At 42.4% G+C, this 26,041-nt stretch overlaps 1 protein-coding gene across 23 annotated transcripts in view; it reads left to right on the forward strand.

The window, feature by feature from the left end:
* Window positions 1-26,041, forward strand: part of ADGRL3 (adhesion G protein-coupled receptor L3) — a 492,473-nt gene that overhangs the window by 429,987 nt on the left and 36,445 nt on the right. For all 23 annotated transcript variants that reach the window (XM_069012991.1, XM_069012990.1, XM_069012994.1 and 20 more), the window contains 4 exons: window positions 777-986; window positions 1,489-1,709; window positions 8,389-8,455; window positions 9,845-9,936. In XM_069012991.1, coding sequence (XP_068869092.1) covers window positions 777-986; window positions 1,489-1,709; window positions 8,389-8,455; window positions 9,845-9,936 — 590 coding nt within the window. The remainder of the gene's footprint in view (window positions 1-776; window positions 987-1,488; window positions 1,710-8,388; window positions 8,456-9,844; window positions 9,937-26,041) is intronic.

A 26,041-nucleotide genomic window follows, 5' to 3' on the forward strand; every position in this document is an offset into this window, starting at 1 on the left:
TCCTGTCTCTCACAAAACTTTGTTGCCTAGCTTTGCACTGGCTTTTTTTGCATGGCTTTGAAGTACATCCATGTTAAAAGTTCGTCACAGGGAATCACTCACTTTCCAGGGTGTCTTAAAATCACTGTTCTGTTACAGTTTAAAAGCAAATTCATGTTAAAAGGTCTGTCTTTTTTTTCTGTGTAATGTTCTCAGGATCAATCTGACTTCCCACGAGTTTTAAAATGTAACTCCAGGGTTTGAGAAAGAAAAATCAGACTTCTTTTCTCCTTCCCCTGTGGTAAAAAAAAAAAAAAAGAAAAAAAAAAAGAAAAAGAAATTTAAGCAATCTCTTTCTTTCCAAGGCCTCCACTGTTTACAAATGGTTGTAATGGACTTGCAGTTGTCGGACATGATGTTGTTAGCATGAAATACTTTTTTACACTTGAATCACTCTTTTCAATAGCTCTTTATACTGTGTGTCCAGGCATTCCTTTGCCATGTTTGTGCAAGATGGAGCTGCACACAAGAGCAGCCCTGATATCTCAGTATTTTTATCAACAGCATTGTGTTTCTGCAAGGTTTTGGGGTCTGAGTCTGTTCAGGGCACCTGCAGTTTGCAAGATGCTTTGGAGTCTGTTTTGGGTTGTAGCTTTCTTGCTGCAGGATTCAAGCTGAGGTCCATTTAATCTTTTTGGTACTGGTTCCATGTGCCACAGACAACCTTACTCTGTGTGTGGGATGCATTAGAAGTCACATATCATGCAACTGATGAGATCTTTTCATTTTATCTTCAGCACAGTGATGCAGTCCACGACCTGCTCCTGGACTTCATCACGTGGGTTGGCATCCTGCTTTCACTGGTCTGCCTCCTGATCTGCATCTTCACCTTCTGCTTCTTCCGTGGACTGCAAAGTGACCGCAACACGATTCACAAGAACTTGTGCATCAGCCTCTTCGTGGCAGAGCTCCTCTTCCTCATCGGCATCAACCGCACTGACCAGCCGGTAAGGGGCAAAGCACTTTCTGCTTCTGTCACAGGCTCTTGGCTCAGTGCATCTGCAATGTCTGACCAGTGAGATACATTCCAGCACTTCTTCATTCCATGCATGAGTCCTCACAGAGCTGGGCCCCTGGCTGATAACTGGGACTCACATGCTGATGCCTGCTGTGATTTCAGGGGCTGTATGTGTGTTGCTTGTCAATAATGTGTGTGTATGTTTAACAAGCAGGTTGTAAAAATGCATTTAAACCGTGTACATCTTCATATGTTTATTTGCCAGATTGTGTACGTGCCTACCTTTGTATCTTTTAATATCATTTATATATGCGAAGATTTGTCTATTTTAAAACAATGTTTTCCAAGTGGAAAAAAAATTTCTTCCTTTGGAGAGGGAAGATAAGAACAGCCTCATTTTTATTAAGCCTCCCAGTAAGAGTACTCCTGACTGTTGCATTAATTAATCATGGTACAAACACCTTCCCTTGCTCTTTTCAATCCTCACGCAGATTGCCTGTGCCGTCTTTGCTGCCCTCCTGCACTTCTTCTTCCTGGCAGCTTTCACCTGGATGTTCCTGGAGGGCGTGCAGCTCTACATCATGCTGGTGGAGGTTTTTGAGAGCGAGCACTCCCGGAGGAAGTACTTCTATTTGGTCGGGTACGGCATGCCTGCGCTGATTGTGGCCGTGTCGGCAGCGGTGGACTACCGGAGCTACGGCACGGACAAAGTGTGAGTGACCTTGGCATTGCCCAGGAGAGATGGGAGTGGGGACAACAAAGGGACGTGAGGAGCCCAGAGGGTTTGTTCAGGCAGAGCTCAGCCAGGAGCCATGCCTTGCCTTATCTCTGTCTCCAGTGCAGGATAAATTCCCCACTAGGAAATGATTTGCAAAGGTATTTTCTAGGGAAGTCAGTCGAGGAAAATTTTGTCTCATCATTGCATAACATCAGCAGAGGTGACTGTCCCAAGTCTCAGTCTGGTACTGTACCAGCAAGATCCTCCTTCTCTAACCAAAGAGTACTTCTTATTTGGATGAAGATGCTGCTTTCTTCCTCTGTTTTTTAAACTGTTTTATCAAATTAACAGAGCCTGCAGGCAAAACAGGTGGTGAATGTGGAGTGCATTAGGCTCTTTGCAAATCAGAACAGCTATATCATTTATCATTATGAATATTCTTAAGTGTTTTCAACATTGCTGAAGCCGGTATGAAAGCACAATTTAGATAATCATGCAACACCGTCTAATGGAAAACAAGGGGAAGATTTAGGCTTTGATTCTCTTAGCCATCTCTGCTACAATAGCATTAACAATGTTTTTATTGACTTTTTTTTGTTTCTTCCCTTGTCAGTCTGCCTTTCCAGTCTACTTTAACTGAGTTAAGGGCTCCATATGAAGGCATACATAGCAATGAGCCAGTGGTGGTTCTGAAGCTCTTTTTTAGCATAGGTTGAGTCAGGCCATGGCAGCATCTGATCTTCTCTTAAGTTCAACTGCAAATTTTTTGCCTGAAACCTTATTGGTATATGTGAACCTTTACTCCTTGAAAAAGCAGATCTGTAGAGCAGTGGAGCTGCTCATGATCCATTACCATGCTAGCAGGTAGGCTTGGATCCCAGATGGATATTTGTGTTGTGTTCCTTCCATGAGTAGGAGAGTAGCGACCTGAATTTGTGTAAATGTCATGCTTTGTGGAAAGGAAATGGCCCACACAGATAAGGGTAGGAGGGTGTAAGTTTTTAAGGATCTCTACTGATTTATCCAAAGTAGTTTGACTGACTTTTACAGGCCTAGAGGGCAAACACAACAGCTGATTGCCATTTTTGAAGAAGACTTTTCTATCAGTTGCCACCTGCTTTCTGCCCCAACAAACTCTTCTGTTCACTCCCCCTCTTGAGCATTATGTAAGCACCTATTGAATCAGGCATGGCAACAGTTTGCCTTGTCCCTTTAGACAAATTTATTCTTAACTGTGGTGTTTCTGTGGAGGACAGATCTCTTCACAGTGGCCTACATTGGGCATGTTTAGCCTCAAACATATTCCAGCTGTCTGGAAAGTCAGTTCCTGCACATCTGCCATTGCTGGAGCAGTGTCCTAACTTGTCCAGTTTGCAGTGTAGTATTTTGTGGCTACTTTCCACACTGTTCACCCTTTGGCTTTTGCAAACAGACTTTGGGTGCCCAAATGTTTCCGTGGCAGAAAGTTTGGCTGAAATTCACTGAAGGCAAATGACATAACTTCACTATCTTGGCATTGAAGAGGCAGCAGTCCTGTGTGTGTGCCAATAAAATATGTCTCCCTCCCCACAGCATGAAGTAGTATTTTTAATGATTAAACATATATATATATAATATTTTGCAAATAAATATTTACAGAGATTTGCAAATCTAAAATATTTATGTATAATTTTTAATTCCAGAGTGCACAATTTTGTCACGTTCTCATAGAGGAAAATAAAAAATATACAATATGTTTTGTGTAACTATCATGCTCCATCTGGTTGAAGGATGATGATGTATTTTTCTGTATAATGTTATTAGAAGGGTAGAGCTGATTAGAATTTGTACTGAACTATATGCCAGGCATACATAATTTGATTGCAAGAAGTTGCTTGGTTTTGCCAGGTTTTGTAAAACATCCTCTGGAATATATTACTTGCCTCTGTCCATTATTTACTGCATTTGTTTAAGCAGGACTTATGGAGCTGTTAGTGTTATTTGTTTTTTGCCTGGCATTTGGTGCCACCATTCATACATCTCAGAATGATTTGCTTAAACACCCAGTGTAGGGTTTTCTTGATTTCATTTTTCTTTCTAAATCCAACCCTCCTGTAACACATGCCCAGATTACAAAGCAAGGAAGAGGCAGTTGTTCCTCCCTCTGTTGCTTTACTCATCACTTGGTGCTTGTGATTTTCTGAAGTGTCCTGTGTCCTAGTATTCATATTGGTATTTTAGGTCCTTTTCCTATTTTTTTTTGTTATTGTTGTTGTTTTAGAACAGTTCAAACCCCTTATATTAGGAGATTAATTTCTTTTATGACTAAGCAGCAGCATAGTGATTCCATTAAAAGATCATCCCATTCAGGCTAGCTGAACTGTGTCTGGTTCTTTCCCCCAGATAAATCAGAAATGTTGCATCTCATCTTACTCTGATTGTAACCTCTAAAGTAAAGATGAAAAGCAGGAAGCCCCACTGCAGACAGTGTGGTTTCCCCATATTGCCAAAGGGATTCTGGCAATGCCCTCATGAACTTCCAAGTGACCATTTCTTACGGGCCATGTCTTCAGCTGCTGAGTCTTAAATGGCCACAGCAAAAAAGAAGATTCTTTAAAAAAATTTTAAAAGTTACATCATTTGCCTTGTCCTGTGTGTTAACCAAATCCATCCGTCTCCTGGACAGATTTGATGTCAAGGATCGTGGTGGGCAGTGCTGCAAAATGCAAAGAAAATAGTACAGAAAATAGTACTTGCAATTGTTGTTAGTGTTTGAAAATAACTTGTGTCTAAAATTCAGTAAAAGCTTAAATATGCCTTTAGCAGCCTCCCTTTGAGAGGACTCATGCTAGAAGCAGGCCATCCAAAATCAGCAGCAAGAAGCTATTCCATATTTCCATACTTTCCTCAGTTTCATATCGAAGCCTCTTACAAGTTGCAGAGGAAAGCAGCTATGCTTTGAGTGGTTCAATATATTAGAAAACGCACTTGTAGGTGTATTCATCCACTGGTGATCAAATCCGTCATGGCAGGGATCTCTCTTTTGTTTCTCCCCCCTATTGGAATGCTATAAAGCAGGATATACATGGTAAGCAATCCAGCTGTCAGAAAGCAAAATGAAAGCCCTGTGTATGTACACAGCCTCCGAGTCCATCAGCCAGGCGCCGACATTTCATGCATGTAAATGCTGCTCAGAAAATAGCTTCTAACAATGTGGTCTGTCTTGGGTGGCTCCACTGAACTTGTTTTATTTGCAGTGCTGCTGCCAGTATTTGGAGGAGGAAGCGTGAGCTATGTGGATGCTGAACTCCATTAAGCAGAACCTATATTGCACCCTTGAAAGGCATGTCTGGTGCATACATATCCCATTACTGCACCCTGACAAGGAGGCTGCACAGCCACGTGAAACAAACCGCTGAGCTCCCATGAACAACATGATATGTTTAGGGCTCTTCAAATTTTATGGTCCAATGGCACCTAATGATTGTTTATTGGTTATATTTAATGCACACCAGGGATAGTTTAGGATTTGATTTCTCTTCATGCAGAAAATAGAGTAAACTCTTTGTAGTCTTTATTACTTGGGAAAAGCTTTAGGTGAATATTGCGAGTTGTCACTGTGGAAAAGGAGGAAATTAAAAAGTAAAGGAGAGCAGTTGCCACAGAGCTTGTCATGAGAACTGAATGCATTGGGGTGACTCCTAGAAGAGGCAGTGGGGTTTTTAGGAGTATTCCCTACATACACACATTTCCTGATAATCCTTTTGCCTTGCACTGAGCCCTGAAGGAGCTCGTTTGCTTAATGGCAGCGAAGCCTAAACTCGTAATGTGACAAACCCGTGCCCACAGCGCAGCTGCGTGTGGAGGGTCACAAGCAACTCGGCAGCCCAAGATTAGCAACTTTGGGAAGTGAGTTGCCTGATTGCTTCCTTGTTTTGAGGAGCTCATTTATGCAGCTCATTGTGCGTGTGGGTTTTTGTCTTCTAAGGCAAGAAAAGCTCAGTGTGGTACTTGTCTGATTAGCAATTTACAGCTCCACAACGCAATTGGCGAGATGCCTGTGTTTTGATGTTTTGGTCTTAATTTGCATTTTTAATGAGGTATGACTTAAAGAGGTTCAAAGTTTCATCTCTTCCTGATGACCACCAAAAACCCCAGCTTTTTTTTTAATTCACACAAGACTATAGTACATGGTTTCATAGAAAGGCGATTTTTCTATCTATTCAAACAAATAAAAAATGACATCACATTCTCTGATGTGTGCAGAGAGGCCTAAGAAAAGCCTTCTCTGTTTTTCACAAGCTGTGCTCTGGCTTAGGTGAAGCCATCTCTCCTAGGGCTTCTCTTGCTCCATGCCTGGCCCCCACTTATCCTGGTGGCAGGACCTGGCTCCCCTGCTGTTTCTCATTCTCAGTATCCATCTCTTGGCACTCAATTGTTTTCTACAACTGAAGAGACAGATATTTTAGGGGAGTGGAGTGGAAAATTTCATCCTTTTTGCTGTCTGGAAGAGGAACCAGTTGCTTTGCTCTTCTTTGCTGAGCCTGGCACAGCTTTTTTGCTCATTCTGTATTTCAGCTTCCCTGTTTTTCCCCGTGTCCCAATCTAAATGCATTCAAAACCAGCTGCACCAGAAATGACTGTAGGGTGGTCACCATGCTTCAGGAAATAGAGGGTTTATGTGTTTCCTCTTCCCCAGGCTTTCCAAGAGTCAGGTCTCTCCTTATGCTGAAGGAAAACCAAGCTAATGACAACTAAAATATAGTGTTCCCAACTCCTGGGCATCAGGGACTGGGGGTTGTTTTGAATGTTAAACTGGCAAAAAAAAAGTTCAAAATATTTTCATTAAAAAAAAAATAAAACCCCCTCAACCCTCTGAGTCCTCTCCCACACACCAGCACTCATTATCAGTAGAAAAAAGTGATGGGGCTGCGTATTGCATGATTTATATGCAGCAGCTGAGGCATAAGCACTAGTTACTCATTTTTCCTGAGGGGGATGGGGTAGGTATAAAGTCTGAAATGCCATGTAATATGTGAGCTGCTGCTATGCGGACATCCTTGTTCAGGAATTGGGGGGGGGGAACTTTTTACAGGGACTTCATTATCCTTGAAACCTCTATTCCTTTGTCAAATCTAGTTGCAATTGGGCGACATTTCAGATGTTATTACGGGTGATACACAGATGTCATGATCACATAAACCTTTTCCTATGGGGAATCAGACTCAAGTAGTTTCAAGTCACTCATGTTGTTCCATTACCAGCTGCATCTAAATCGCCTTGAACTTCAGCAGCCACGGAATAAATAAGATTTCCCTGCAATCTCTCTGAAAGCCTCTGTTTGCCTCTCGCATTAAGATTTTGATGCTATCACATGAAGATTCTGGAAGAGCAGCTGCAGAGGCAGTTCGGGAATGACAGTCACGGAAGTGACAGTATTTTAATTTGTGACAAATGGTGGTATGAGTGTATATATACATCAATACATCTCCAACACTGATGAGACCTGAAATTTATATGGTCAGGGAGGGAAGTGAGAAGTTTTCTCTGCATATTTGAATTTATTCATATCTTGCCTTCTCACATGCACAGAGGTACAGGGCATGTTTTATTCTTTCATCAGGCATCTCCTGCTGATCATCTCCCCTGGGGCTGCTGGCACAGACCTTTCTGCTTGTTGTAGAGTCCATTGGAAGGGAAAAAACATTAAGCACATACACTAGAGCTGTCATTTGAGAGAACTGCTATCTCCACCACCATGATATATTCATATATACAGTTCCTGTCACTTGCCTAATTATGAAATTCCATTAGATATTTAGGATAAGAGTGGTTTTATGCTTTCTCAGTCCTTTGTGTATAAACGGAACTGTGATTTGCAGCATTGCAAACACGACAAGATATTATTATTTTAAACATCATGTGAAACTTTCCTGGAATTTACATTCGTCTGTCTTGTAACGAGTCACTTCCATTTTATCTTCCTGTCGCCTGGAATGAACTAGGAATGGAAATGTAATTTCCCAGGGGCCTTAAAAAATGTGGGGAGTATTAAATGCGGTTGAAATTAAGCGATTAATAATTTAGTTTTAGGCCATGAATCAACTTCTTGTGATAGCGCAGACCATATGCAGCCCTGGAAACATTAGTGGAAACAAAATACTCGGGAGGTTCAGGCAAATAAAACACTTTAAAGGGGAAGTTGCTGAACCTAATTAAACCTCAGCCTTCTGTTATCCACTTCATGCTTCCTATTTGCGCCGAAGTTTCTCTGATGTGCTTGCTGGAGAAATGTCATCTCGCTTGACAGCTGTCAGACAGCTTGCATTGCATCAGAGCTAGAGAGCAAAGAGGAGTGTAAAGCAAAGAAGAAGCTCTGTGGATGTTCACCAGATCCCTTCCTTAAAAAAACCCATGGTTTAAGGAGTTTTTCCAACAGATGCAGAAAGCCTTAGCAAATAGGCCTTGTGCCGTTTTCTCCCTGCTTCCTCTAGAGGTAATTATCTTACTCCATCAATAGCGCTGTCAGAAATTGGGCACATAATTCAGCATTTAAATGAACAAGCAGTGTAATATTTCCTGTCTCCCACCGGCGTGTTTTGCAGCTCACATTCTTCTCTGTCACTCTCTCACTCTTGATGTATGTCCTGGGTGCAGTCCTTGAATGCCTTCTCTCCCCTGTGTTTCATTACAGATGTTGGCTCCGACTTGACACCTACTTCATTTGGAGCTTTATAGGACCGGCGACCTTGATAATTATGGTAAGAACTCCTAATTAACTACTCCATCTCTTAGGTCAAGAAATAAAACTTTTTCTGTCCCTTTTCTCTTTATCTTTAATTTACACAGATTAATTTGAGGAAGGCATGTTCTTCTTTGACCCCACCTGGCATAAGCAATTAGACCCTCATTATGAGAGGCTCTTGGCATTGCAAAATACTTGATCAAAATGGACCAGGGAGCTTCAGAATGGGCACTTGCAGAGTTTGGTTTCTACCAGTGAACATTTAGAAGTGCCAAACTCTATTTTGATCCCACTCACTGCTCACACCCTTTTTGAATTACGGAGTGCAGTTTTGCATTGATAATTAAAAAAAAAAAAAAAAAAGGGAAATCTGAGGGGGAGGGGATGAAAAAATGTCCAAACTGGAAAAGAAGTTTGATGAGGGTTTTTCCTTCCCAGCAGAAGTTGAAGCTTGTGTGACTTCATGTTTAGCACATTGCCAGCATATCAGCTAACAGAGCAACAAGGTAGAGAACCCAACTTTAGGGACAGCTGGAGTTTTCTTATACTTTAATCACTGCAATATGGCTTAAATAAACCATCCTTTGTTTTGACTAGACTACAGTTTGGCTAGCCCAGAAAACCAGGCGCTCTCACTTCAATGCAGACATTGTCTCTGCTTCTTCTGCTTCTCCTGCAACTTGGGAGCCATTTCAGCAGCCTTCCACATCAGGAAGGGGGCCATGCTACCAACTCCAACTGTTGGGGTTTTTTTTCCCCTTAAGCAATTCATTCATAAAAAAGATATCTTCCCTTTTTGATTATGTCTCAAATCCTAAGCTGGGCTTTTAGGGAACTCCTTTCCAGGAATTGGCAGCCTTGTGAACACTGAGGCGTGGAAACACTATCCCAATCTTTTACAGAATAAATCAAACTGTTTTCTTTTTGTTTTTCAACTTTGCATTGTGCTAAGCATCAGTTGTGATTTCCCTGCCCATCTGCCCTGTTACACTGTGTTTTAAGGGTGCATTCATGGAAAAAGAGGTTTTTATGCTTCGTTACAATGGAGCTGGCTAAGTAAGATGCTTGGAGTGACTTTTCATGACTGTACACATCTCAGACACAGAAAAAGCCCTTACAGCAAGTATTTTTAATTTTCCATAATGCTGTTTGAAGCTCTACAGTAGAACCAGCCTTGTACCAGCAGTGCCACAGCTCTGGTAAGGCTGTGGCATCACCAGTCCTGCAATCTACAGGCCAGCTCACCTTATAAAATGCTTAGAAATTTTCTGTGATTCAGTCACTATAAAACTGTACTGTGAGCTAATTTCCTACAGTAACCCATCTTTTACAGAGAAGGAGCTGACTGTATCCCCATCATGTTGTGCTGTGTCACATAATTTTTTTTTTTTCCCCTCCATTGCAGCTTAATGTCATCTTCCTTGGGATTGCTCTCTATAAAATGTTTCATCATACTGCCATACTGAAACCTGAATCTGGATGTCTTGACAATATCAAGTAAGTGGTTTTTCTCTGCCTGTTTCTGTCTTTTGCTGTTTATCCCCTCATTCCTCTGAGGAGCAAAATGGGAACCAGCTCTGCCAGCAGCAGTGCTAACCAGGGGTAATACCTTGGGCTATGGCACTGCAGAGTGGTTTCTAAAAGATACCAAGTGGCTGATGATAAAGCACTACCCTGGGATTTGGCTGCCATTGGTAGCATTTTCCATTCAATTTTGCATGAAAGAGGCAAAGCTACATTTTCTGTCCTTGAAGCAGGTAACCTTCCAGTCTATGTAAAGGAAACTGTGCCCAATAATTACCAGCTAATTATTGCAGTCTCTACAGGGAAGGTGTTGAAACTGTTCATTATTACTACTTCTCTGTGCTCTGAGGGCGGCTGCCTTACTTCTTTTCTGTTTGTTTTGGCCCCTGACAGATTCCATGACCCGAATTCTCCCCAAAGTCTGATTGCTTTCAGCAAAGTTATTGAGGATTTACCTGGGTGTGCCCACATCAGCGGGTGGATGTGCTTGCCAGCCAAAGCATGTTTTGCCCTTGTACTGGGTTAACATCTGAGCCTGGGCATCTTACTGTTTAGCAAGCTGCTTCATTATATTGAGAGAATACTCCTCTCTGTCAGTGCCTGTTTATTCAACTACCTCTGGCTTTAATTACTCTCTTCAAAAATGCAAGTGAGATTTCAGGTGCAGTGCATGATAAGATTGGGAGCCTGCTAATTAATAAAACCATCTAATGAGCTTCAGGAGGAGGAAATTGTTGGGAGTCAGCAGTTTACTGCTCACCCAGGAAAGGAGAGCGTGGTGCAACGTGGCTTGAAGTGGGTTCTCCTCTCTCTTTTGTGGTAGGAAAGGGAGAAGAGGCATAAGGGGAGCTCGTTAGAAGATGTCTGAATTGCACAGTTGCAAGGCAGCTCTCAGCAAGGCAGTTGTTCTTAGTTCTGAGCCACTCTTGCAGATGCAGCTTTAAGTTAAAGCAGGTCAGGGCCCCTCCTGAAAACTTTCTCAGTGGGCAAGGCTTGCAGTGCCATTGGTGTGCCATGACCTGGCATGGTCCTTTGGGTGAGTGTCTTAGGTGCAGCTTCTCCACCAAGGGTTGGGAGGAAAGGGAGCTGGGGTCTGTACAAATGCAGGAGACCTCAGTGAGGTCAGAAACCCACAGAGCCCTCATTTGCCCGGGTTGTGGGCAGGCTGCTCTGCAGTGAACCTCAATTTCTCCTGCCATTGCTCTGCTATAAAATGAAATTAGAGGAGCAATCCCTTCTGGATGTCCAGGACTGATCCCAGAAAGATAGTCTGTCATTTGATCTTGGATGAGGCATTAAAGGCATGGTACATTTAATAACGTTTATTAATATGGCTACTTGTCATGCATTAGTGCTATGAGATTGCTTGCTGAGAACAGTCTCTGTAAGGTTACCCACACAAAATCTGTTTGGAAAGCCTTGCAGTATGACATTTTTAAATTAAAAACTAGGGAGAAAAAAACAACAACAAAGCTGTTATAATTAAAGCAGAAATAATAAATGCCTACTGAATAATCTTCTTGAGCTAATCTCTAGTATCTTTGTTTAAAATGCCAGGAATTTATACAACCAGTTGCATCAATTATAATGTCATTGTAAAATATTTTATAGGTTCTTTGGCAGATGAGTGTCTGTTCCTGATTTGACTTCATTAAAACGTTTTGAAAACACAAGCAATTAAAATACTTTTAAGTACGTTGCTGATACTCTTCCAAATGTGTTGCTTCATTACAAATTACTTTTTATGCTTGAGGAAGTAAGAGCAACATAATATAAACTCAGGAAGACCCCAGGCTCACCCTAGGAAGTGTATCAAACCAAGCATTTCAGAACACACTTGATTGTAATTTCTGAATACCTAAGCAGGACGTCATTAAGTCTTTAAATTCAAGGTGTGTGTTCTCTCAGGGTTGGATGTGCTTGTGTTAGGAGGAAGTACAGATTTGTTACAGAGAAGGGAATTCACCTTGGAGGGAGGTTTCCTAGGGAAGCAAGGGGCTTGCAATCTCCAGAAAATTTTTCAGTGAGATCATAGTTGTCTTCTAGATACAATCATAGTCTTGTTGCAGGTAAGATCGTGGTCTTCCTCCACAGTCATTGGCTTCAACTCAGTTGCAAAATGTGGATGTGTTACAGCAGCTCTGGAATAAAAAAGCCACAGAAGACTTTATTTCACAGAGGACCACAAAGATCCTTTCTGAGCTTCCCTCTGTGGGTCTACAGGGTTAGTAAAAAGGCACCCAGGTCCCAGAGCCTTGCATCTTGTATCGGTTTATATTTAATAAAACCAAACTGAGGGCCTGCATTGGAGGGCCCCTTGCTGCCATCTGCATGTGACAGCTTTACAGCACATGGGGAGCTGAATGAGAGTTTGTTCTCCCAGTTCATTTCCTAGCATTACTCTGTGTTAGGCTGTGGTGAAGCTCTCGCAACATAAATCCTGAGCCTGTTTAACAACAGCAAAATACTTGATTCCCTATGGCAACGTAAAAATAAAGGCCATAAAATATTTTAATAGGCTGTTAATAAGCACCCCTGCAATCTGGTCCTTGCCTATGTCACTTTAAAGGTTAGAAATACATTATGAAGTATAGAAAATAGAGAGCCAAATAACTCCACTTAAATTAATGAACTTGATAAGGGATCAGGTGTCACCTGGGATACCTTTAATTACTGCACCAACAGAAAAGCCATTCAAAGGGCAGTGCCTGAACCAGATGCTGTGTGGCTGATAGATTTGTAGGCACTGTGCAAAGTTGTAAAAATAAACTTCCCTAACCTTCAGGAACAGTCCCTGGATTATTGTGCCAGCATGGGAGATTCTGACATTGCTGTGGTGGGGCACTGGTTACCCAGGGGTTATCCAGCAAGAGATTTGATGAGTACAGACCTGGTTTATTTTTATCCTTGTTAATTTTTCTGGCTTAGCCCAGCACTTTCAAGAGAGAAGTAGGGTAACCACATATGTGGGTCCTGCCCTCTGTGCCAGTGGCATCCTCCCTATATGACGGGTTGGTACTGAGCCGATTCAGCCGGTTGTGCCCACTGAGACAGCAAGATCCATGTTCTAGTCCTGCTTTTGAGGCATGTAGCCAGGAAAAGATGTGAGCCTGTGTATGTGGGATATGTTGTTCAGAGCTGCAAGAGTTTCTGTGCCTGCCACTGATGCCAGGAAGATATTGGCTTCAGTTTCATAAGAGGTACCATCCCCAAGAGTAGCATGCTTTTACCTAGGCCCTTATGAGGAAGTTCTGTTTGGTGTCTTCCTTCAGTATATTTACACAGGATTCATCCAGGGTTGGGATCTCTTCTGTCCTTTAAAGATCTCTTTAGTATGAAGTGACACAGACAAGAATGCCAGAACAGCTGCCTCTTGGGTAGTGTCTGTAGCTTCTGCACATGCCTCCCCAAACAGAGGATGGGGGGGGATTTTCCTTCCCAACCTTTTATAGTGGCTGTTTCTGGGTCCTTCAAGTCCACTGAGACCATTACTCTTTAATCTCTATGTGGCTTGTTGGTGAACAGAGATGGGCAGAGAGGAGCATTGGTTAGTCCTTGGTGGCTCTGCCCACATGACACGTGTCTCACTCCTGGCCCCTCTGAGGCTAAAAGTGGGATGCAAAGGCTGCACAAAAAGGCTCTTGAGCACAGACTAATTTACTGTCAACAAATGTACCCAGGAAGGCATTGTTTTGGAAGATTGATTCCCTCAGCCTTTATGAGCTTGCAGGGAAGACACATCTTTCAAGCCAGAGACTACATAAGCTTTTTGGACAGCGAAAGCCTGCTGTGCTGCTTGCACCTGTAGCCTGTGAGGTGGAGACTGTAGGCATATCAGCACGGTATTGATGCACTCTTGCTAGCAGATGGCTCCTCATGAGGATGTGTTACCAGCTGGAATTCTTTAGAGCAGCTGTGAGGCTGTTTTACCGGAGGTTGCTGCTGTGTGGAGTGATTTCTGGAGCTGAGCAGCTCAAAGTCTCTCCTTCATGCTTTTCCATTGTGCTGGGAAGATGTTAGATGTGCAAAATGTCTCAGACTGTCGCAGGCAAGACAACCCTGAAGCTTTTTCGTATTCACATTTCTGTAGGAAGCCTTATGTGACAAAGGAAAATACATTATATGTGAATAGTGCAGCACGGTTCTTCCATTTTCTATCCATCAGCTCCTTTCCAGGTGGTCAGGTGTGTACTGTGGTAGCTTACACACCAGGTTTTCATCCAACCCATGCCAGATGCTGCAGCCCAGCAAATCGTCCATGTTTCCAGATGCTTAACCACCACTCTCTGTGCAAAACAGGCTTTCAGACGAAGCCCCTCCTCAAGTGCATTTGCACTGTGTGGCAGTGCAGTGCTTGTTCTGCAGCCATTTAAATACTGTTCATTCAAATCACTGTGGTTCTAGTAAAGGGAAAGAAAGAGGAGCTACACTGATGGTAATCCAGATGTGCTCCTCAGCATATCTAGTGAAATCTGAGCTCTTTCTTTGCTGCAAGCTCTCATTGTGCACTGTGTTAGTTAGTGACATGGAAAACTGCTGGAAAATGGGAAGGGAAGAGCAGTCATTTAGCTAACACAAGGCAAGTCCTACAAGCAGATTAAGAGGGTTCATGAATGGGGGCAAGCAGCTGCTGCACCTGAAGTCACAACGGGCATTTTCAAATGGCTGGATGGGAGAGGATCCCTCTCAGCAGAGACCAGAAGCCATCATTTTCTCTTCCTTTCAGACATAACCTTTCCTTTGAAGTTCCCACGGGCATCCATCCCTTCTCTCCCTGGTGCTGCCTGGCTGTGGTTGAATCTGTTAGTGTTTCCCCAGGCCAGACCAGACTTCCTGACATTCTTCTGTGCTGTAGTATGTGGCACCGAGATTTTATTTTGTTTACTTTGGAAGAGCAACACGTCAGCTGTAGCTGCCAAGAGCAGTTGCAGACCCACGAGAAAGAAGGCAAGAGGCAAAGGGCTTTGTCAGTTTGTTTCCCTTTTTGTCCCACTTTTTTGTGTTATTGTTCTAGTCAGGGTATAGCTTGGTTTGTGCCATAGGCCACCTGGATGCTCTTTAGAAAGCACATGTAGGCACCCCTCCAAAGAGGAGTGTGTCAGGCTGCAGTCCTGGGTTTGTTGGAAAAACTCATTTAGTGCAGTAGAAACTCACCTGAAAGTCATGCTGGAAATTTAATTTTCTTTCCTTCAGACAGGGAGACCCAGGATCTTAGCTGGGAGCACCTTTTGTTGCTAAAGAGGCACTATTAATTAGGGGCCTTCAGATAGTTTAATCCTGGCATTAATCACTGTAGTTCTACTGAATTTTTCTTCCTCTTGTGGAAACCTGCTCCCATCCCATCTTCCACAATGAAAGAATAAACACTATATCAAAAACGTGAAATTCCCTAGAAAAACATGTATTTATTCCGAGCACACAGGAGATAGTGTTTTTAGGCATTGTGACCGGATTCACATGCTGAAATCCCATTAACGGGGATGAAGCGGAAATGTCCTGCATTGCAGCCTTCAGAAATCAATCCTCAGATGACCAAAATGAGCCCTCCTCAGCTTGCTGGCTGCCATGGAAGTTTCAAATGGTCCACAGCTAAAGGCATCCAGCCCTGATTTAATGACTAAACAAAAAAGTGTATGTTCTCTCAAGTTTCTGACTGGAAACAAAACCCACACCATACTCCTCTATTATATATTTATTTCCATAGAATTCTCTTGCTCAAATGCTTGCAAGAAATAAATCTAAGAATGCACAACTTAACAGCCAAAAGTAGGAGCCAAATGTAAAAGATTTAACCTTGATTATTACTATGTAAAACCTTGCAAAGCCCAGTCTGGGCTCTTTCAGAGAGTCTGGGCCAGGCTGGGGGAGGTGAAGGATGGGGGAGCACCAGGCACAAAACTGAGAAGCCTCTTTTGAAGATTTGCCTCTTTTAAAAGCGTTGCCATAGCCCGCTCTCCCCATATGTTGTATGGGTGTAAGTGATTATCTGCTCATTTTCGTGCTTCAACATATGTATTTTATTTGAAGAGACATGACTAATCCCAGCCCCCAGATTAGCTTGTTGTTTCAGTCCTGTGGGTTTGCTTAAGTCATAAAAAAAATCCTTAGTTAGGTAGAAATTGAAAACACAGGTTAAATAGAACTTCCAAAAATCATCTGCAGAAATGTTTAAATTAAATCCTTGATTCAACACGGCGGTATTGTGCTGGCAGGAACAGAGGTTTACCAGTCTAGTTTTATTTACTCAGCTGATTGAAATGCAGAAAAAAAGTAAACATCCTGGGTTTGGTGCAGTGGGGAATGAGTTTTGAAAATGCAAGATTTTTTTTTTCTCCTTTGATATGAAGAGCTTACATTACCAGTGAAGAACAATAATTTGTAGCAGGTATGCTTTTACTAATGGAAGATTAATTTGTGCTTTGTTCTAGCTGTTTTAGAAGCAAAACAAAGTAGGGAAACAATAAGGATTATTCCAGCTTTCTCTATGGAGATTTAGATCCTCTATTGGTTTCCAGATCATCTTTGTTTAATCATAAAATGCTACAACTTGGAAATAGTTTGTTATGCCAGAGGGTCTGGAACTGAACATTGCATTGGGTTCACCCAGGGGACTGGACTTGCAGAACAGCAGCACTTTAATCCTTCATTACCTCTGGGTTTATGGTTGCTTGGGAGTGCAGAGGCAGGGCGCGGTACAATGAGGGGGTTCAGCTCTTGTGGAAAGGGTCCAGTCCTTTGTCTTCAGAGCTCTCAGATTTGTGGAGAAAGGGCTGAGGGTCTGGCAACATGAACACTCCCTATTTGGAGCAGCAGATGGGGAGAGGAAGTTTCATGCACCCATGTCCTGACTGGACATTGCCTATAACTTAAATAAAACAACAGTGCCTGTACAGAGTGAGCTCTCTTTAATGATTTTCATACAGCCCAACTAGCAAAATAGAAAGATTAACTGAGTGGGCTGTTCAGGAAGAGGACATTGAAAAATCTCTCCTTCCCACCCAGCTGTGCTGTATGCAGCATTTTTGGACTCCTCTGACTTCTGGGGACAGCAGGCTTAAAGCACAACAGCTCCAGGGATGGCTTCTGTAAAGGAATCATCCATGGATTCCTGTTCCAGGAGAGGATAATCTGATCCTAGGGAACTGAAAGGGTTCCCGAGACAGTGTCTGGGTCTGGATAAACTTGGATGAGAAGTAAGTGTGTTTTAACAGTGCTTGGGATGTGCAGACAGCATGTTCTCTGTCACCAGAAATCTTAACAGGAGTGTTTTGCAAGGATGACCAAATGATCTGGGTGCTTTGGAAAATGAGGAATAGCTTTTTTCTCCCTTGGAAAACCTTCCCCTCCGCAAAGTTTAGATACGGGCTGTGGAGTACTGAGCTGGGCATTAGAAACTGCTTCCCTCATTTTCATTGTCCTAGAGCTCAGGCCATGATCTTTGTGTTTCATGTGGCCTTGAGAGAGAGTACCATGTCTTCACAGCCTGATGGTCATAGAATCATAGATTTATAGAATATCCTGAGGATACTGAAGTCCAGCTCCTGGACTTCTACATGGGAGAACACCCAAAAGGCATTTTCCAAAGGCTTCGTGAGCTCTGTCAGGGTTGGTGCTGTGACCACTTCCCTGGGAAGCCTGTTCCAGTGCCCAACCAGCCTCTGGATGAAGAACTTTTTTTCTGATATCCAGTCTAAACCTCCACTAACACAACTCCTGGCCATTTCCTTGGGTCCTGTCACTGGTCACCACAGAGCAGAGATCAGTGTCTGCCCCTCTGCTTCCTCTCATGAGGAAGGTGCAACTGCAGTGAGGTCTCCCCTCAGTCTCCTCTTTATCAGGCTGAACAAGCCAAGAGTTCTGTCAGATCTCCCTGGACCCTGTGTAAGAAAGCACCATGCTTCCTAGTCCCCTGGTTAACTCAGTGCTGCTCCTATATAGCCTTCATTTGCATCTCTGCATGAGCAAACCTGAACAGGCAGCCTAAAGCAAACCCAGAAAAACCACTCAGAGTTGACACAAAATGAATTATTTACAAACTTCCTACCAAGAAAAGGTATGGCACATTTATATTTTGCCTGAGGGTAGAGTTTGTGAGCACCTCAGAGGCAGAAGCCCTTCCAATTCTGGAAAAACATCAGAGACTGCACTTTTGTCTGGGTGCCTTTTTTCCCCAGAGATGATGATGGCAGCATCTGATTTCATTTGTTGCAATCTGCTCCTGTTTGAGTTTTTCACAGAAGGGTTTGGTTGATATCTGATTGTTTTGGTTTGAGGTTTCAGTTGTTTACCTATGTTTTTGTGATGGTTGTGTTAATGTTGAATGGTTATTGTAAAGCACTAATCTTCCCACTGACGGGTGTCATCCTTTCTGAATTTAAAAAAAAAAAATCAATGAGTGGTTATTGATTTGAGAGAGTGTCCTGGAAGATATTAAATACCTACAGTCTTTCTGTGAACCCATAAATCATGATTATTGTTTTAAAAGGCCATACATTTTAAGCACTTTGTCAGCAAGCCCTGCTGGTGCTATTTGGATAATACAAATGTGTCTAAAGGCTTTGCTGAATCCATATAGTGTGGAAACAATTAGATATGTGGTTACACATCAGTGTGGCTTGAATAATTGTGCCATGCCTCTGCAAAGTTAGGAGGAAGGAAATAAACAGGGTAAGCAATTCTGAGGGTAATTAATTACTTACGGAAAATGAGATGAACTTAACAGAATTGCTCTTTCCAATTGCAATAATTAAGGACAAGTCTCAGAAAGCAGGACATGACTTCCCTGGGTGAATTGAGGGTAAAGGGATGATGCTTTGCCTTTGGCAGAAAAGCCCAGCCACTGGTTGCCCCAAATCATAGGCTTGGGCGTCACATAGGGCCAGGGAAGGTTTGGCCTCGTTAGTCTGAATAATATTTGCAGATCTGCTGGTGGAAACCAAAAGTGCCTTTCAGTATATAGAAAATTGCCCTTATGCCAGGTGGTAAAGCCCCAACCTTTACAGATCTCCAAGGCATGCAAAGGCAGGAGTTTCTCCTGCAAATGAAGCTGTGGCAGGGTCACTGACCCCTCGGGATGGTTACAGATGTCTTCAGGGGACTGGCCACCTACTGGCAAAGACAGTGTGGGAACCAGAAGATGAGACCGGTAAATGATTACTTGGAAGGCTGTGTAATGAACACAAGCAGCCTAAGGAAGGAGATTAGGTAGCCATCTGGCTTCATGCCATCAAGGTGGTAACTTTGTCATGAAATGCGAAGGCAAAATCCTTTAAGCACTCTTTTATTGCTTGCTATTGATTTTTCTCGCCATGAAGATGTTCCTTCACTAATTAACGATGAACCCGTTTGCTTTATGAGGGGAGTGCTGGACTTCCCAACTCCTTCCTGTAGATTTTCAGCAGTTCAATAAATCAATCTTTTCTAATCCTTGAAATTTAAAAATAAATAAGGAAAAGCAAAACATTCCTACTACTTCATATTGGCAGGCAGTGGGGAGACACAATAGCATGCTTTATTTTGTATTTCCCTCCTGCTTGCCTGCAGGAAACATCTGCCCCTCTGCTTTATTTGCACCATATTAAAATTAATTCCATGGGTCTTTCTGAATGCTTTTGAGGGGGCACATCATCCATCGTTTTTATTTGGGTTTCATCACCCCTAACAGCTACTAAAGGTCCTGTATACTCACTCTGGTGTTTTTCCTTGCTAGCCAAACAGGTATTTTGGGGCCCAAGGCATGAATCCATGTGCTTACTGAGCCTTTTCCTGCTATCATAGAGATGGGAAAATACTTGGAATTATGAAAAGAGTGATGAATTTAAGTTAAGCAAAGTTAAACCGTAAAGGGTTGCATGAAATGACAGTGTGTAGAGTCAATTAGTTATGTAGGGTTTTATTAAAGCCCTAGGTTTACTCTAAATGTGGCTCAAAGCTACACTTCATTAAAAAAAAAAAACAAACTCTTTTAAAAGTATAAGAAGACTGGCTATTATTCTTTTTAAATTAGAGCTGAATAGGTGCTTTTTGATAACAGGCTTTCTCTGTTCAGCAGCATTTTAGAACTTATCTGTATGTGAACGTAAATTCTTGACTTACTTTTCCTACTGCAAAAAAAGTGGAAGCTTTAACATTTCAGGATATTGCCAATCTACGTACATGGAAGTCATTTTGTAATATAAGTTGCAGATTGTCTGTAACTGTTTTGGGCTGCCTGTGTATATCCCAACAATTTGGTCTCCTCGTGACAGAAAGGTGTTTCTTGGGGTTTTAAAAGGGTAGGCAGTGCAAAAGGGGTTCTTGAGCTTAGGATGCATTGGTTTTGAAAGTCCTTAAGCATCTAAACAAGGATATAATTAGCTAATTTTAGCAACTTTTTAAAGAAAGTATTGGTCTGGAAATATCACAGGAATATAGAAGGTAATGTGAACAATCCTTTCTCATCACTGAAGGAGAAGGTACTCTGGGAAATTGAATGACATCTAACTTAAATAAGATTTTGAAAGAATTTTATATGATGTGTAATTAACCTTAAGAAGTCTTTGCCCCAAGGTAAAGTCAGGGCTTTTTTAGGATTAGAAAATGAATTAGGTATTTATACAGATTGGTAGACCATCCACTATCCATCATCTGGGCTGCAAAGAAACACAAGGGAGGTGAGGTAAGATTTCACAGGTTCAATGAATAATGCAGCCACTAAAGATCAGCTTTTTACCTTCAGGTATTTGAAAGTGAAGCCCCCACATAAGCCATCATTCAGGTTTCCTCTGTAGTCAGTAGAGAAATGTATTTCTTCAGGGAATGGCGGAGCCCCACCTACCTTAAATACCTGTTCTTTTAAGGGATAAATTCCTCTTTGGGGGTACCAGTCTGACATTAACTGTGGGGGGAGCAGAGTCACATAATTTAAATGTAATGGCCTATATCCCTTACTGCCAGGTATTGGATGAATTTATCCAAATCTGGAGATAGCACTTTAGATGCAGCATCTCAAGCTGTGCTAGGCTAGATTTTCCAACAATTTCTGTTTCAACTATTACTTGCTTTTACCACTAGTGAATATAATCTCCGTTTTCCCATCAGCACCTCCATTTTTCTGGGAACTAAGGCTCTTCCAAGGCTTTTCTCTTGCCTAAGTGATGGTTCTTATGTATTGCAGATAATGACACAGTATTACTGCAGCACTGATAGGTTTCACAGACTACCACGGGTGAAAAAAAGAACATTCTGAATTTTTGTCAGAAATTGTTGCTAACACAAGAGTTAAGCTTCTTACAACACTCAAGTTGGTAAAATAAAAAGGATTGTATTTCATGAGGGATATAAGAGACTAAGTTCTATGGCCCCTATGTGTAGAGAATTAAACTGGGAGTTAGGCATTTCACTTCTTTAGGCGCCTGTTTGCTCTGGGCAATGGGTCCTAGAGACATCCATGTTGGAAATAGCATAAAAACTGCCAAGGTCTTTTTGATGGTTTTCTCCTGAGCTGCTTTGAAGTGTTAGCCTCAAGCTCAAAGGGAATCTGAGTTTACCAATTTCGCATTTTGTCTGTAGAAAAATGAAATGGAACCTTCAGCTGCCTTGGAGAAACACTATTATGAGTTGCTGAAAAATTTTGTGAGGGTCTGGATAGTATCAACAGCATAAAAAAAAATTCTAATTCTGTACTTTTATAATCTAGGGCTGTTGCTTTTCAGTATAAAGTGTTTACCATAAAACCTGAGGGCTTGTGAACACAGCAGTAGAAATCCAGGCCCTGCTTCTGCCCACGTCGCTGGGCTGACAGCTCCGGATTGTCTCATATCTTCATTTCATTTAATTGCATTGTGGGGGTGCAGCAGGTTGCCAGTATTGACCAAAGGAGGTCTCAGCAGGATGGACTGGCCCTGGCTGTGTTGACAGGAGTAACGAGATGAACATGCTGAGCCATCCTCCATCTCTGGCACCCATGGGGGTTTCTGCAAGGGATCGCAGGTTCAAACGTTCCGTGTCGGTGGGGAGAGGAGGCCTGGGAGTTGGCCTGCTCTCCCCATGCGTTGCACATCGCCTGCCACACAGGCAGGGTTAGGCACACAGCCTGTCCCAGAAGGGCAGGGAGACTCCCCTAGGAACATGCCTGTGACTAGTCTTGTGTCCCCACAGTGACAGGAGCTCACTTTGAGTGATCCAGCTTGGTTTCTTCATCACTGCAGGGAGCTGCTCTTCACCCTTGCCTGGCAGAGGCCTTTCTTTGCCCTTCCTCATGAAATGGTAGCAAATAGGCCCATGCCTTGTCACCCAGGGCTTTAGAAAGATCCTGATGCAAATACCTCAAGAATACTGCAGTTTGGCTCATAATGTGGCAACTTGGGAGTTCCACCTAGGAAAAGTAAATGGCAATAAAGATACCCCTGTAACACACTCCAGCCCCACAGGCAGAGAGTGCTGGAGACGTGGTGAAGTTTTGCCGCTTGGACACGTGAAAGCCGCCTGTGGTGGCTATGCTGGGGCTTCAAAACTTGTCTTCTCCAGGGACAGCCATGATATTTAAGATGTTTCAAAGTCAATTGACAGCTGTGTGGTGGTAGCCAGGAGGGGTAGCTGCAGCTACAGCTAGCAATGCATGCTTCTGTGCATTAAGCCAGCATTCCCTGTCACATTTCAATTCCCTGGGGCAGCAAGCCAGGCTGGCTGGTGTGTTCCAGGTGCACCTGATGCCAGTCCACCTTTGGTTTTGGTGATGGCTGGTGGGAGAAGGGAGGGGAACTAGTAGTAAACTCTATTCTCTATGTCATTATATTTCTAATGTTGGTGTTCTTGTCTTTATGTCTACGCATTCTTTAGCTATGAGGATAACAGACCCTTCATCAAGTAAGAATGACCTGAATGGCTGATAAATTTCATTTATCAGTGTGGTCTCATGAACCAGCTGTCAGATCAATATTGAAAAATCATTAAAGCTTCTGTTATTCACTTTTGAGGCAGAAGAGCAAACTGTGCAGGAAAATGGTCAGGCATACAGCTAAGGTGCAGAGTAAATGTGCTGCATGTGTATTGCCAACCAATTGTCACCTTATTTGCTTAATATTTTTTAATTGGATGTTACTTGAATTCAAGGTGAAAGTCCCCAAGTTAATCCTGTGTAGTACAGACTTGTTTTACCAATTGCAGCCTCTGCTCCACTGTGCTCTTTCACTGGGATTGCTTTATGGTAATATAAATAGAGAAGCAAATTCTGAGAAAGGTGCATGGGTGCTATTCCCGATGATTCCCTTTCTAGTTAATGGGAGTAGTGCAAGCAAATCTGTGTGCATTGGTGCATTGGAGACTCCTTACTCATTGGAGTACCTCCTAATTGTCCCTGATTGTAAACCACTGATTTTCAAATGCACCAACAAATGGATATTTTTGTTTCTTTATTGCAATAAAATTCCACTACAGGAAAGTAAAACCATGAAAAAGAAGTAGCAAGTCTGTACAAAGAGCAAGATAAAAACCTCAAGCTGCACCAAAAAAAAAACCAAACCCCAAACCTATGAAGAAAGCCAAAAATGCCTGGAAATTACATACCTTAGGGCATCTGTGCTCTTTCTCCTGCAACCAAAAAAGTAATGTGCAGTAGCACAAAATAGAAGCAAACCAACTTTGCAGTAGACTTTCAGTTTGTTCTTCTGGTGAAGAGTCCTTTGTGTTCATTCTTTCAGCACCATTCCCATGTTCTCTTTCATCGCTTGGTTCTGTTTTTTTCTGCGGATACGGGATGGAGCTATTCATAGTGATCTCCACGTCCTCTTTATCACCGGCTCTTGTTTTCTGAAGCACAACACTGTAATGCGTGCAGTTTGCACTGCTGGAGGTCCTCTAACCCACAGATTCCTTTCCATCACTATAGGTAGCATATCTTCACTAAATAACTGTTTCATTCCTGCACACCTCTGCAGCCAAAGGCTCTTTAATCAGATTCAAGGATGGGCTGTGCTTCAGAGCAGAATACTTTTGTGATATCCAGGGAATCATTTTTAAAAGACTCTGCAAGTGCGGGAAGCTTTTATCCTGGGATGAGCAAAGAAGAGGAAGGAAAAAAAAAGGGGGGGGTTTCTACGTAATTTTTCTTCTTTTTTTGATGAAAAAGAAAATTATTTGTATTTTATTAATTGGTATGCAATTAGGACAATAGCGTGCTCTCACTGATGGTGGAATCTTGGGGAGAAAAATACCCCAAGCAACTAAAGCTGTAGACTTTATCTAGTGGCTACCTTTCTGAAGGATTGTGAGAGTGTCTTTTCAATTTGCATCACACTAAATATTTATTAGTGGGATTGACTGGAAATGCTTCAAAGGAGCTGTTCTGGTCTGCTAGATACATAATAGTGATTTTTAAACAACTGTCTTAATAAGCAGTTACCTTAGGGAGCTTTTCTGGTCATGTGGTAAAATAAAACATATTTTGTAAACTTCAGTGGAAGACTTAATGCTGCATTTTCATTCTAATACCTAAAGAAAAAAAAAACAAAAAAACCAAAACAAACAACAGAAGACATGAATACAGCATTAGTATGCTTTTGTTTGTGACAAACCCTGCTAAAAGGAAAGGGATTCAAGGCTGTAGCTGCCATCGCATCTCTGTAGCAGAGATTGTCTGTCTGACCTCTGCAGGACTGATTTGTCCCCCCAAGTTGCTGCTGCTTCATCTTTCTCCCCCTTGCTCCATGCTCTGCTTAGCAGATGCAAGCCCAAACATTCCAAACACAGGTCACGTTTCTACAAGGCTGAAGTGGCTTGGAAACATAGGTAGATCTTTGTCCCTGTGAGCCCTTCTGCAGCATCTCAGGGGGCTTTGGGCAGACAAGGAAGCAGAGGTGCTGGCTGACTGCAATCTTGTCTGTTTTGGGGTGTAGAAGGGCTAAACAGTGAGGAAGGGGTACAAAGACTGGATATCAGTGCATTCATTTTTATGATGTTACACCTAACGATAGCAGGGGATGACAGAAGAAAATCAAAGCCTTCAGGTAAAGAGCAAACAGATATTCAAGGTACTGCTTGCTTCCCAGCTAGAAGTTGACTCCCTCCGCTGTGCAGCAGCAATTCCTTTAAAGTTGTAGGTAATACATCATGTGAAAACTAGGGAGATGGCTAGGAGCAGGACAGAGTTCCTATACTGCTTCTCACACTTCATGTTTTGTCCTGGTATTTGAAGATCAGTCTTTGAGAAGGAAATTTAGGAGATGACTAAATGTTATTTAGCAAGGTAACATGGAATACTTCTCCTGCCATCCCAGCAGAGCTTCCAGCTTTCCTGAAAACACCCAAAAAAACCAGGCAGAAAGTCAGTGGGAGAAAGCAAGCAAAAACTGTCTGCTACCCGTATTTGTTGGAACATTTGGGGCCAAGCAGTGACTGCGCCTCTATTCCCGCTGCCCTCCTGAGGTGGAGCAAGTGATAATCTTAGTTTTACAGCCCATGTGAAGAAGGATTACCCCTCCTTTTCCCTGGGCAGAAGCGTGGCAGCAGTTACCGCGTTAGCAAATGTAGTGTGTGAGTGCCTGTATGAGTATACACACTTCCCCTCATCGCAGGGTGGAAGAAGTGTGAAGCAGCATTGCAAAGAACATCCTTGTGTGGAGTGAATCTGGCAAGCAGGGAACGCTTGCCCACCTGCCTGTAGCTGTTTATCTGGCTTACAGGCATATGGGAGACTAGCTAAAATGCAGCAATACATGTGTCTTGGTGTTAAGTGTAAATAAAGAAGCTAATCCAGCTGGCAGTCCTGTGAAACCAGTGGACACTAAAAAAAAGTGACAATCAGAGTTGTTGTTTCATTTGGTTTATTTTCTTTTCCTCCATTTGCAGAAATAACATCTACATGTCATTTACATGCACACTGCTTTTACATATTTAAAAAGAAAGGAGACATTGTGGTTTCAAATGTGCTTTGGTTATGATAAATTTCTATGCTCGTAACACTTCCATTTCCTTATATTTCCTCGAGCTTGAAGATTTGTAAACTGCATCCAGCTTGAAGACAAAAGCTCCCTGTGATTTATTTTGATATGCTGTTTTCTTTTTGCTAAAACCAGGGGCAAAGTCTTCCTGCCTGTAGACA

The sequence above is a fragment of the Aphelocoma coerulescens genome, chromosome 4 (genome assembly GCF_041296385.1).
Source record: "Aphelocoma coerulescens isolate FSJ_1873_10779 chromosome 4, UR_Acoe_1.0, whole genome shotgun sequence".
NCBI lineage: Eukaryota > Metazoa > Chordata > Aves > Passeriformes > Corvidae > Aphelocoma > Aphelocoma coerulescens.